The sequence below is a fragment of the Megalopta genalis genome, chromosome 6 (assembly GCF_051020955.1).
Source record: "Megalopta genalis isolate 19385.01 chromosome 6, iyMegGena1_principal, whole genome shotgun sequence".
NCBI classification, from domain to species: Eukaryota; Metazoa; Arthropoda; class Insecta; order Hymenoptera; family Halictidae; genus Megalopta; species Megalopta genalis.
Genome location: NC_135018.1, coordinates 14,939,984 through 14,953,798, shown reverse-complemented (window position 1 = coordinate 14,953,798; position 13,815 = coordinate 14,939,984). Strand labels below are relative to the sequence as shown.

Genomic DNA, 13,815 nt, shown 5'->3' with positions numbered 1-13,815 from the left:
AAACAGAAAGATGGCATGACAATCATCATTTTGCGATTGAATTTTTACTTTACCCATTACGAGCTAATTAGATTAACAAATATCGAAACACAGATTTAGAACATGGCATCTTACGGGCTTTTCTATCTCAGTTTTGGAAAGTTCTAGAGCCCCTTTACCATTTCGTGTCGCACTCAACGTTATCGATAGTTCACAAAAAATAGGCACGTTAGCAAGAAGCGAATATCCTGTATATTTCATTTCTACTACGAGTGTTAAATATTATTTCGAGGCAATAAATGTATACAGCACGAACATTTAAATGATGGAAATATTTATGAAACATCTACGTATTTGATATTCACTATAGGAAGCTTTAATATCTTAAACATGAGCGCGACACGTGAATGGTAATGGAGCTTTCGAAGCTACATTTTTGAGCGACAAAATAATACATTGAGTGTCAAGTCTTACTCCTATACCTCGTCCGTGCTAATATATAAATTTCATTTTCAAAAACAAATATTAATATTTCGGTCTTTAGCAAACAATTGTGTTCACCGGAATTCTCCTCAAAAATAATAATAATTATTATAATAATTATTATATTATATTAATTATAATAATAATATTATATTAATTATAATAATTATATTATATTAATTATAATAATTATTATATTATATATTATTATAATAATTATTATTGTTATTATTCTCGAAAATGATAATTATTCAAAACATTGAATAAAACATGAAGTTTTAAACGAAGTTCAATTATTATTTAAGATTAAAACTTAAAAGTTGCTGAAAATGTATTCTATCACAGACGAAATATAAGTACAAACCATTCCGGTATTAAAAAAATAAAGCATTGTTCGGCCTAAAAATCGTGGGGAAAGGGGGGATGGCATTTACACGAACAACCGCAAAACACATACAGACTTCAATGATTCTCTCGTTTAATATTTCAATATAACATCATATAGAAGATCTAAAATATTTCACAAAGAAATTCGTGGTGACGAAGAAGTGTAGGGAAACGAAACGAGGAATTGAAATTTGCCACATTCGTCGTACATAGAGTTTTTGCTAGAATCCTCTGTCTACATGAAACATGTGACTACTCGATCTATTAGCTGTACACGTGGCTCGCCACTCGACGTTTAATAATTCTTAACAATGGGATCGGTAACGAAACGGTATAAATCAAACAAAAACGAAGAAATAATTCACCATACATTTGATAATTAAAATAAACATCAGACCGACCGATTTAATTCGATCCCATCGTTAATAATTACATACTCGGAAGTAGTTCAACTCTCTCGTTCGAGATAGTACATAATTATTCTACATGATTTATCGTGCATCGATGCACCGGTTCTCCTTTAGTCAACAATCAACGTTTGGATAGAATCTTCGAAGGACGTTTGAAGTCGCTACTGCAAAGATCTGCGGGTTTGGAATTTCAATTCGTAACAAACTTAATGATTAGCACTCGATGCGTACGTAATACGTATTTAGTTGTTAGATCTCATCGACGATCGTCCTCGATTATTTCTTCGTTTTTATTATACACAGAGAGGTCTTCGTACGTTAAGATATTATTGTTCCGCGTGTGAATGTCGTTAGATCACGATATTGGAAGTATCATAGCGAGTAACTTTATTTTTGGTTCAACCGAATTACATTTAGTGTAGAGTCGCGGTCGAAACAGGAAAACAAGAGTGATCGGCTTATTCGAACTATACATAGTTTATTTCGGAAATTAGCAGTTAGTTATAAATCTTCTTTTTTTTTTAAAGAAATTATATACAATCAATATACAGTTGTTACAACCAAATCAATTGTTCTTTAATAGTAACGTTCGTATAACTCTCGACAGCGATTAACACTTAACGCTTAATACCGGTATTGCTTAATTAAATTCTCGTCGAACGTAAAGATGAAAACGATTCTCGATCGCCTACACGTTAGAGGTAACAAACCATGCGTGCAAATGTTTCTGATACTTCGATTTGTTTATGCTTCACTAACGATACAAGCTTCTGTTACGATCATATTACAAGTTAATTTACTCATTCAGGTGCGATCAAGCTGAATCGATTTGCTCGGTGTGCAACGTGTCTCTCCTCTTCGAACACCTCAATTCCATTCGATCGGGAACAAAAGAATCGACCGCCGCCGAAAGCAGTCTGCGTTGCACGAATCGCAATTTAATCACTTCGCCATCGTGTGACAATTATTTTCTTCGTTCCTCACGATTTATTTCGCACGTTTGAATAGAACCCGCAGCTTATCCGTGCCGAACGCTCGCAGAATTCTCGCAGAATTCTCGCAGTAATCGAGTTGCTGGAAACGGACTTAAGCGAACGCTGTGCCCACGCTGCTTTGTTGCACAGAATATGTAGATTGAAAATCATGGTACAGTCGAGGAACGATGGATAGATTATCGTTTGTTCTCGTTAATCTCTGAGAAATTTTCACGTCATTTTCTGTTGCGGCACGAAATTCGAACAAAATTTCGTGGAAAACCCTTGCTCGTTCATACAAATAGAAACAATCAAATTAACGTATAGTACACGATGATTTTAGATAGAAATTTCTTTTTCGAAATGCTCGAAATAAAACGCGACGTATAATTGGTAATTTCACCTAGATTTCCTTCATCGTAAATTTCTTCCGGTTTAATCTGTCGTTAGTTGATCAAAGAAATAATTGAATTCCAACAATTGGTACAATCTTCTACAAAACTGCTCCTGTTTGACGCAAGTACAGAAATCGAATACTATAAATCGCACGATTATAATAATCCTCTTTTGGAACGCTTCTTGCTGCTGTTCAATGAAACATGATTATACGTCTACAATATTTTGTAATTCGCCCCTACGTTTTCTTCATAATCAATTCTTCCTTGTTCAGTTCATCGGCAATCAATAAAACGAATTATTATATTCTATGTATCGTGACGCGATCTAGTATAAAATGATCACCCTGTGGTGGAAATAAGAAGCTTAAATAAAATTGCTCGGAATAATATCCTTAGCGTTCCTAATAAACGAAACATAACGTTCGACGATGTGCTTAATTTATCGCTTCCTTCGTGCTCAATTTATCGATCATTAACTTGGTTATAACGTTGAATTCAGAAACTTGTTCAATTCAGAATATCGTACCCGCTACAGAACTAAATACAAAGACAACAGCGACCGAACGATAATAAACGAAACATAACGTTCGACGATGTGCTTAATTTATCGCTTCCTTCGTGCTTAATTTATCGATCATTAACTTGGTTAACGTTGAATTCAGAAACTTGTTCAATTCAGAATATCATAGCCACTACAGAACTAAATTGAAAGACAACAACGACCGAACGAAATCATCGAAGAATACTCGTTTCTCGAAGCATTACACCCGGCAGTCCCGAAATCGACGAAACCGAGCCTCAGGCAATTAATATTTACAGACTGTTCCACGCTAGGATTCAGTGTACCAACGATTACATGAAATCATTCGTCCGTGAACCATTCGATCATTCTCGATCCGATTGTACCAGACTTTTCGATCTACCGGCCGAAGTGAACCCTGAACGTCTTCTATCTTCTGTATCACACTGTTCGATTAGTTACGACCGTCTGAAAAAAACAACCTTATTAATGAATAACCTTACGACGGACGTCCCGAAGGACATCCCGAAGAGCCGCCTCGTCCCGCGTCCACGAACGTCCACGGGCGACGATCCCTCGACGATCCATCAAGGTATCCGTCGAGGTTCCATCGAGGCGGCGTCTTCTCGCGTGTTCCTCGAGCTCGTTGAGTGACAGAGAGAGGCCGTTTAGGGTAGTCGTCAGCTTCCGGCACCCCTTTAAATGTACTCGGCAAACATAATCCAGTAAGTTCCGTTTAGCACAGCGAACAGGAATGGGAAGAAGACTCGCGAGACCCGGTCGATGTTCAGCGCCCGCATCCGCGCCTTTTGAGCGGGCGTAGGGCCCGGTGGAGGCCCGGATGGTGGGCCCCCTCTTGCCGGACCTGGCGGAGCACCGCGCGCTGGACCGGGTATGGGGACCGGGATCGGACCTGCCGACGAATTCTGGGATCGACCGGTCAGCAACACGGCGTTCTCCTGCGGGAGAGAGAGATTCGAATTTGAACCGCGAGCGGCAGGACTGCGTCTCTGCGACTCGGAGACTTCGACGCTTGGACGGGAGGGTGTCCAGTCGCCATTGACTCGCTCGGCCTTTTTTCTTAGGAGCTTCGAGTGTTAGATGCTATAGATTGATTATTCTTGGCCGAATCTTTGGAGAGTCGAGGCTACCCGACGTTTTATTTATTTATATTATATATATTTTATATTATATATATATATTTTTTATTATATATATTTATTTTATTATATATATATATTTTTTATATTTTATTTTCTAATAGTCCTTTTAAAGCCGAAGATCAACAGTTGAGAATAGCCTAAAAACTTGTCCAAAAGCGACAATAACTTTAGGCATGGTCCAGGAAATTAAGCCCTCAACGCCGGCGCATTGTCCCAGAAATTACTCAACATCCCGAAATGAGGGGTTCCCGAAGTCATTTGAAGTAACTTTTTCCTTAGCGCAAATGCAATCCGCGGCTTTGTTTACGAGTTATCGACGAAAAACAGTGACAAATGAGAGGCGAGCTCGGCTGGCGCGGTGCCGCCCAGCTAACGAGCGCACAAAGCCGCATCGCGTCTGCTGATCTCGCCTCTCATTGGTCACTGTTTTTCGTTAATAACTCGTAAACAAAGCCGCTGATTGCATTTGCGCCAAGGAAAAAGTTACTTCAAATGACTTCAGGAATCCCTCGTTGCTCGATTTTGAATAACTTTTTGTTGCAGGAAAATGAACGACGCATGGCTTAAGAAGAAGCTACGAGATTTAAAATGAGTTTAGGTTCGCTATTGTACGACGCGCTTTTGCGAAATTATAACAGTTGAAATATCGACAATTTGTAAAAAATCAGAAAGTACAGTGTTCGAATACATCGTTCACTGGCTGTGTGTATTGGCAATAACCTTTAGTGGAGAATATGATGATTTCGAAAATTGAAGCACAATTTAGTGAATGCTCTGATCGAAGTTGTAATCATAAATTTAGAAAATTGAGAAGGCCTTGTTGAGTTAATATCTTGAGAATTGCAGAGTAGTAGTTAAGGTGATGTTAAAACATGTGATTATAAATTTCGAAAAATGAATCACAATAGTTAAGGTGGTATTAAAAACTGTAGTTATTAATATCGAAAATTGGGTATGTTATGTTGAGCTATTACCTTGAGAATTGCGGGGTAATAGTTAAAGTATAATTAAAAGCTGTAATTATAAATTTTTAAAACTGAATTATGATAGTTAAGGTGGTATTATAAAATGTAGTTATTAAATATCGAAAATTGAGAGAATGCCATGTTGAGCTATTACCTTGAGAATTGCGGGGTAATAGTTAAAGTATAATTAAAAGCTGTGATTATAAATTTTTAAAACTGAATTATGATAGTTAAGGTGGTATTATAAAATGTAGTTATTAAATATCGAAAATAGAGAATGCCATGTTGAGCTATTACCTTGAGAATTGCGGGGTAATAGTTAAAGTATAATTAAAAACTGTGATTATAAATTTGTAAAACTGAATTATGATAGTTAAGGTGGTATTGTAAAATGTAGTTATTAAATATCGAAAATCGAGAATGCCATGTTGAACTGTTGCCTCAAAAATCAAACTATAATAGCGAACTAGAGTAAAGTAATAAAAATCGAAGTTCAATATCGAAGATATTATGGAAAAGTTGTAGTATAATAGTGAATGTGCTCTTAAAAATTGTCGTCCTTTGTCTCCGAGACACAGATCGTGTCTGATCTCGATATCCACCTCCGCTTAAGCGTTACCTTGGTGGCGATGTCGAATATTTTATCGAGTTTCGCTGAATCTGGACCACCGCAAGAAGGCGGTGCAGGCGGAGGCGGCGGTTTCGCAGCTGGCGCGTCCGAATCACCGAGAACGATGTTCACCAGGCAATATTCCATTAGTGCCATGAACACGAATATCGTGCAAACCGACATAAACGCGTCCACTGCCTTCAAATACGAAACCGGAGGCAGGGACGCTTGACTTTTCGCGTGCTGCGTTGAAAGGGTCAGCAGAGACGTTACGCCTAGGGTCACTCTCGCTGGTGCTGCCTCCGGTTTTATCCAAAAGGACACCCACTGCGTAAAACGTCACAAATTAGACACACATTTGAAACGAGAGTATCAAAAAATGGAGCCAAAAATGTTCGTGAAACTATCAGAGAATTTTCTTACTCCTCGTTTAGTTCAAAATGTACAGATAATAATCGTAACTCGCAATTAGACTGCGGATTTAATGCATTTACGACAAATTGGTTGGTTGCGATTTGAAATAGATGAAAGATTAAAAGAATTTAAAAATGGACAATGTCTTGTCTTGAATCTAGTAGAGTGATTAAAGAAAGAATGAATTTACTGTTTAGTTTCTATTTCTTCCAAACTGTTTCCATCCAATGCAAACTACATTTTTATTTAACGCGTACAAACTATTGCCATTTATTTACTCGTATTCCTATTTGATGCAGACAATTTTTATTTTGCATAAAAATCCCCGGTCCGCTTACAATGTAACGATATCTTTAGATCGTCCCGATGTTGTTACAGTTTCGCGTCTCAGTTTCGCGATTTCGTCACAAATGCGTCAAATCCGCGGCGGTTTACAGCTACGAGAATTCCGTAAATTGCACGAACGTTTCAACGCGTACAACCGTGGAACATAAATTGGCAGTCCACTCACCGACATAATGACGATCAAACAAGTAGGAACGTAGGTGTGAAACAAATAGTATCCGAGCCTACGTTTCAGAACGAAGATTACCTCGAGGCAAGTGAAATTACCTAGAAAAAAGCGAGCATTAGCAGGAAACTCCTGATTCGCGGCTTCTAAATACAACGTGGAGAGATTCGACGACGTCGAGGATCCTTTGTTCGACCGTGATAGCCGTTTCATTCGAGAAATCGTCGTCCGACGGAATTATTATTAATAGCGAGCCGAATCCATTCTCGCATGAATTCGGCTGTTATTACGGACGAGTTTCTTTCTATTCACCGTGGCCGTCGCGGCGGCGTTAACGAAGCTCGGAAAAGGCACGAAGGGACGAGGCGTATCGTTTCGGCGCGTGGAATCGTTCGCGCGCGAAAACGACTCGCGTGAATGGACCCGCTCGCGGGCCCGCAAATCAGATTAATTACGCGGGAACAAAGGAACCGACGCGACCCGGCTCCCTTTCTCGTGACTCACCAGTCGAATAGACCTGCGTGCAATCGGCCGTGTAATTCTTAACCAGTTGCAGCTGCGGCAGCTCGATGTTCTCGTCGACGACGAGTGGCACGTCGGGATCCCATTGGAAGATCATCTCGTCCGTCGTGTGCGACACTGTTGACCGAGTTATTTTGTCGATGTCAAATCGGCCGGTGTTCGCCGAAAGCACGAAATTTAAAGATCGTTCGTCCGGGAACCAACCCCGCCTATTCGACGTCCCCGGGCCGTCCCCGCCCGAAACAAGGGACGCTCGTGTGCGAGCAGTAACGTCATCGACTTTTCAAACCGAAGGGGATTCGATTGCCATTGAATCGCAGCCAGCGGCACGGAAACGAACTGTCTCCCTTTGGTTGACAGGCGTGACAAGAAGATTCGACGTTCCGAGAGCGAAGAAGCTTCGGGGAACGTCGGACTGCGACTACGAGAACGCTCGATCGCAAGCATACTTCGAACTTTCGCGGTACAAATTTTTTATACGCGCGTCGAATAAACGACTTTAAAAAAAAATTACTTTAGGAACCCCCCATTTCCGGATTACGATTAGGAACCCCCCATTTCCAATCGCCGTGATCGTACGAAAATTATTCCACGCCGTTGAGAGTGACATTAGTCTTCGAATGAAATAAGGAATCCCTTTAAAGTGTATAAAAGTTTCGATTGAATTGGGTTTCAAAGTAATTGGACACATTGCAGAGAACGTACAGTGCGTTGAATGAGGTTCCGCATAAATATAGTTGGTAAATTGTGTAACAGTCGTTGCTACAAAGGAACGTGAATTTTTAAACAACAACATTTACGTGAACTCACAGCTTTCCATTTGCAGCTTGCACTCCTGCGTGTCGTGGGGATAGATCAGGAAATTCATGGCGCAGGATAGTTTCAATGTTAGTCTGAAACATGGAAAACAGATGCCTGTTCTTTACAAGAAAAATGATTGGAGAACAGTAATCTACCCTTTGCACTGGAAACGATTTCAATTGAAAAATTAACATATTTCTTTCAGCGTGTAGCAACCGTGATTTTGTATCAGTTTCAAATTGAACTTATTTGCTCGTAAGATAAACGCTTTAAATAGAAACCAATTTAACAATGTACAAAATTCCTTTAAAAGAAAAAATGGCGAAGCAATTTTTAGCGGCGCGTCAAAGTCGTCATTCGAGTGCAAAGGGTTAATTATTCGAACGAAGTTTCAATTCCCGATGAATTGCTCGTTATTCTGTAGAACTAAGGCGAGCATGGCAGCCAGTAAAATGATTCAGGCCGAGGTAAAGTGTATCGATTTGTTTGACTCTTACTTGACCATGTATAAAATAGTCTTGTCTTTGTACAGCCACAAGTAGTGATTAGGTATGGTCATCGTCTGGAAGGTCACGGATTTGGCGTTCTTGAAGAACGAGTCCGGCCGCCACATGTTCTTCAACCAGTCCACTTCTAGTAATCTGGTCGCAAGTTACAATAATCTTCCGATCAGATTCAGCGAGATCGAATTAGAAGACCGCGCAAGTCTTCGAAGACCGTGTCAATTTGATACGATCACGTACCTATATTCGGACGTCATGTTCTCCGGTAACCGTAATCTGTTATCTTTCCAGGTCTGAGCGAAAAATATATCGGCTGCGTAAGTCTACGGAAAACAAGTCACGATAATTGTACAATCGCTTGGAAACTGCAAACTTATTAAACGAACCGAAGCTTTGGCCAACGTCGAGCAATGAAAATCGAATGTAAAAGCAACGCATTTGGAATTTCATTTCTTATTATTGAGGCTCCCGCGATCTTGCCGGGTCTTACAGACTAGATCTTTCTGTAAATGTTGCACAATACCATGGACGTCTCGTCTATGGAATCGAGGCCCATCACGGTGACGTGGAAATAGACGACGGTTGCCTGTCCATCTTTCTTCGGCGGCCGCATCTTGTCGTAGAGCTTCGGGTCCTCCGGCAGGAGATCGTAGAACTCCAAGCTCCTCCTAAAATTGCACGTCGTCAACTCTTGTCGTTCAATCATTCGCGGCGTAACGGTTCAAGTATAAATTGCATCGCGATTTAATGGTTCCAAACGAGTCGTGAAACGACGACAGAAAAAGATGCTTGCGAACGGACTGCGGATCTTCGTGCATTCGGACTTACAAAAATTGCGCGACACCGCCGGTATTCGAAGTTCGATCAAATTTAACGAGGCCTCTACTAATTCTAATGCGAACGAAGCAGTTGCCACCGATGATAATCTTGCAATTAATTATTCGCCCGCACAAACATCGGCAGTCTTGAAACAGCGTCTACCATGATATGCGAATTATGTAATTGCACCCCGTGTACGTCGCATGCATGGCGAACTACTCGAACAAAAAATGCGAACCATGATTTGCACAGAAATTTGCGATCGTTTATTCAACTCTGAATCGTTTTGTACAAAAGATTCCAAAGTAGATGCTAGAATTAACACACTGTTGCACCGTTTGTTACAGATTTCGCAGCGTTTCGGTCGTTTTCACGAATCATAGAATTGGTTAGCGATTTAAAATTTAATTTTCGCATGATCAGATTATATTTAAAGATGCGCGGCAACGACAATCAACGCTTCGATCGCGAAACTCGTCCGCGTCGAGGCAGAGGAGAAAAAAAGGATATCACTGCGCGTCGCACCACCCGCGAATCACATGATGCAGTCCGTCACTATTGAAAACTCCGGAGCGCCGTTCTTCTGAAAAAATTTGGTGCTCCTTTGTTCACACCTCGTTGTGGTTCTTCTCTGAGACCCCACCGCGAGCGACGCAACTCCGCGGTGTTTTACTGCCGAAACAATAGAAATTTACGCGACGTAACTCGAAACGTTTCGGAAACAGAAACATATCTGTCTTTCTCTTTTGCCGCTGTCACTGCACTTCTGTCACTGCGATAATCCTTTAAGAGATTAGGTCACCAGACGTCGCGGCCACCATTTTGGTTTCCCAACTATCGCGCCGGATCTCGATTTACGAACGACCATAATTTCACTGTTTCCAATTGATTTTGTGAAAGGAATCAGTTGGCTCTGATAAATTCTTGATTTTATTCTGTTTAAACAACGGACGACATTGGAAATTGTAACGATTCGATGTCGAGGAAAAGTGCATGATTGAATATTGATGAATACCGTATCACGTGTTCCTTGTTTCTGCAAGAAAGCGCTTGATCGAATATCGACGCACGTTGTTGTTCATTATTTATTTTTTAGGAAAACAATTGATTGAATAGTTCAAGTATATATCGTTGTTCGTTGCTTTTGTGGAAGATAATCGATTAGATATTGATGGATATTGTGTCGTGTATGTATTCTCTGTTTTCGGGAGCACGTATTCTGAAGCAACGAACGCCGACTTTCGCGAAGCGTGAAATTAATGTAGACGTTAAAATTGATTTTGCAACACGAACCATTCTGTAATCGTTTCATTGGCTGTTTCGACATTCGAATTCAAAGATACCGTGAATGTCTTACAAAATTAAGAGTTGCTCTTGACGACGATCGTCGTATAGTTAATCGAAACGTCACTTTGAAATGAATTCTGTTCGAAAATACAGCAAGGATCTTCTTCCAACCACTTTGTTGACTTCGTCGACATCGGTCTCGAAATCCGTAAATATTATAAAATAAACCATAAATACGCCACAAGAGCTACGCAGTATACCTTCATTACTATACTCTCACAGAGATCAACGTTAACAACGAGATTGGCATCAAGAGCAATCATAAACGTGAAAAATCAAAGAAAAATTGTCCCAAGACCATTTCGATCCTAAATCTCCAGAGCATACCCTAACAGAAGACCCTAATCTCCACGCCGGAGCTTCCTCGTTCCCCAAAAATCATTTCGGAATACTCCGCGCACCCGAAACTACCGAACCCGAGGCTCTCTCCATGTGGAAAAAATATGCGTTTCAACCGGTGCACATCGTAAAATGTCGCAAGGTCCCCGCACAGGAGCATAAGTCCAATCAGGAGTGTCCTCTCCGGGTCGCCCTAAGATGGCCGCCTTGGCCAGCGAGCCGCAAAGGAGGGAATCGCGATTCACGGGTAGGATTCTTACTGAGCGTCCGCGGCGCGTCCCATCAGCAGGAGAAGAAGCACAGCCGATGATAGGATTGCGGAGACCATGCCGCCCCCATGCGTCTCGTCCATTGACATTCTTCGGGGTTGCTGCTCAGCGCATCTTCTTGCTACCAGAAGTCGAGGAACCGTGCGACCAGGCCGCGATACCGTACAGAAATCGCAATCGCGAAGCTGGCAAAGACTGGAGAAAGAATTCCGACGATCGCGTTCTTCCGGCAATGAAGCCGGGGTTCCCGTTGTTCCTGACGACCCCTAGACCGTATTCCTCTCTTTCTCTCTCTCTTTTTCTTTCTTTCTTTGCCGTCTCCTCTCGGTCCTCGGTGATCGTTATTCCCGAATCGCGAGGACGTGCGACCGTCGACTGACTTCTTCAAACGACTTTGCCGAAGCTGCAGAATCCTCATCGTCGGCGGTAGAGAGGCAGAGGTGGAGGTGGTGGCAAAGTTGGTAGCGGTGGTGGTGGCGATAGAGGTGGTGGTCCAGCATCGATATACCTACCCCCTCGTTCCACGTCCCTCCGCCCTCTGTTCCCGCGCGCTTCGGCCTCTTAACTCGATACAGAGGGAAGAAGAATGGGGTATAGAAGGGGTAACTCACGCTCGTGACGTACACGAAGACACAGGTTGGGAAAGGGTCGAGAGTATCGCGGAGGACCGGCGTCGTCGTCGTCGTCGTCGTCGTCGTCGTCGTAGACGTCGTCGACGTCGTCGTTGTCGGAGACGAAAAGAAGTGGTGGTAATCCCTCTGGGCTTGTACCGTCACGGTGCCCACCACGATCACCGACAAACTCACCCTCCCCCAATGCGGCATGTCCGTGGCATCGTCGTCGTCTTCATCGTCCGCGGATGCTGTTCTGCTGTAATCCAGCACTTCGGACAAAAGCTAATTGCACCGATCAAGGCTAACCGAAGAATAACGCTGCGGAGAACCTGGGTTAGCGGGCCTCCGCGTGGACAGCTTGTTCGGGGTCTGGTTGCTTCGTCGGGATTAGAAGTTGGGTTCAGGGGACTGACGGGTGATGATTTTGGGAGACTGTTGATAGAGAATGCTCTCGTCGCAATCCGCGTTCTCGAAGGAGGGATGTACTCAGTTACGGAATGTTGTTAACGTTTTGCGAATCGATTTGAGTTCGTATTTGTAGCAGGCTGATCGAAATATTTCGACAATTATTTGTATCGCGAAGAACTAAAATTGAAAATGTTGGAAGCTTTGACAGAAATTAAGGATACCTATATTTATTAGTTTCGAACCGCTAAAATTATTTGAGACAGTAAGACACGTTTGTTTTGACACTGTTTGGCGAAATTGCTGTAGAAATCGCGGTTTAGTAATTGCAATGAAATTTGTAATCGTTCAATGCCACTTTGATCGGGTATAATGGTACTCTATAAACAATTTATTAACAGATCGTCGACAAAACTATATCAATTTCGTCTATGTGTAGAAACAGTTTTCTTTTTGCGCTAATATAAAATGTATTAGTGGTCCTACACATGTTCGTTCATTTATTATTTGTCGATATTTGAAGAAAGCAACTAAGATCACCATTTTATATACGGTGAAAAAGTTGACAATAAGCAGAAATTTCTATTGCGCGAGTGAAATATTAATTATAGCATTATTTGATCGTTTCTAATATTATCCACTACAAATGTCCTTTACTAAAATTGATAGTGAACGAGAAATAAGAAGAAGAAGTTACCAACAGTATTTGTTCGTTCGTATTTGATGCATAAGATTTTACAGGATTAATTAATTTCAAACCACGCGCGTTGAATTTCGTCGAGAAATGCATAATGTCTGCAGTCATTGTTCTTTACGACGATCGTAAGCGAGCTGATTTTACTCCAGAGTAAAATGGTAGCATCATCGAGGCAGTCGAATTAATTTCATCGTCGAATGCACGTTGCAACGAACACGTTCGGCACTCGTTGCAACGCCGCGACTCTCCAGAGACTAACAAAGAAGAAAAGATCAGAGGTAGCGCACCGGATTTCTTTGATCGCCGCGACTGAAATCTTTAACCAGCGAAAACCAATCCTCCCGTGGTTTCTATTATCATTAGCGAAAGAACGAAAGGAAGAAACCGGACAGATACGTGAGGAACTCGTTGGTTTAGATATGCAATTATTCGAACGCTCGGGTACGGTTAACGGCAAGTGTCATCGTTTCAAGACGAATTTATTTGCATCTATTATGAACGGATCCATGCTAAAACATGGTCGGCGATTTATTCGAGCATTTCGTAAAGCAGCTTTGTCGGAGTTCATCTCGGTTACGAGATCGTGGGAGATTCGTTAACAGATTAATCGGAGTAATTCTGATGAAATTCAACAATTTTAGGAAACCTCCAAAATTATTCGGGGAGGTAACATTCGACTTCGGAC

At 41.6% G+C, this 13,815-nt stretch overlaps 1 protein-coding gene across 1 annotated transcript; it reads right to left on the bottom strand.

The window, feature by feature from the left end:
• Positions 1 to 923: 923 nt before the first annotated feature.
• Positions 924 to 11,818, bottom strand: ort (glycine receptor ora transientless). Its single transcript, XM_033468043.2, has 9 exons — positions 11,406 to 11,818; positions 9,164 to 9,308; positions 8,881 to 8,963; positions 8,635 to 8,778; positions 8,147 to 8,229; positions 7,319 to 7,453; positions 6,815 to 6,915; positions 5,899 to 6,216; positions 924 to 4,110 (listed from the first exon to the last, which is right to left on the bottom strand). The coding sequence occupies exons 1-9, from the start codon at positions 11,501 to 11,503 to the stop codon at positions 3,850 to 3,852; spliced, it is 1,368 nt and encodes a 455-aa protein (XP_033323934.1). The 5' UTR covers positions 11,504 to 11,818; the 3' UTR covers positions 924 to 3,849.
• Positions 11,819 to 13,815: the final 1,997 nt, after the last annotated feature.

Bases quoted from the DNA above. Each gene is read 5' to 3' on its own strand.
- ort (XM_033468043.2), bottom strand. From the start codon at position 11,503: ATGTCAATGGACGAGACGCATGGGGGCGGCATGGTCTCCGCAATCCTA. The intron at 9,309-11,405 runs GTAAGAATCCTA...GTGCAATTTTAG, and splicing joins GGACGCGCCGCGGACGCTCA to GAGGAGCTTGGAGTTCTACG. The intron at 7,454-8,146 runs GTGAGTTCACGT...CTCGGTCAACAG, and splicing joins CAAGCTGCAAATGGAAAGCT to TGTCGCACACGACGGACGAG.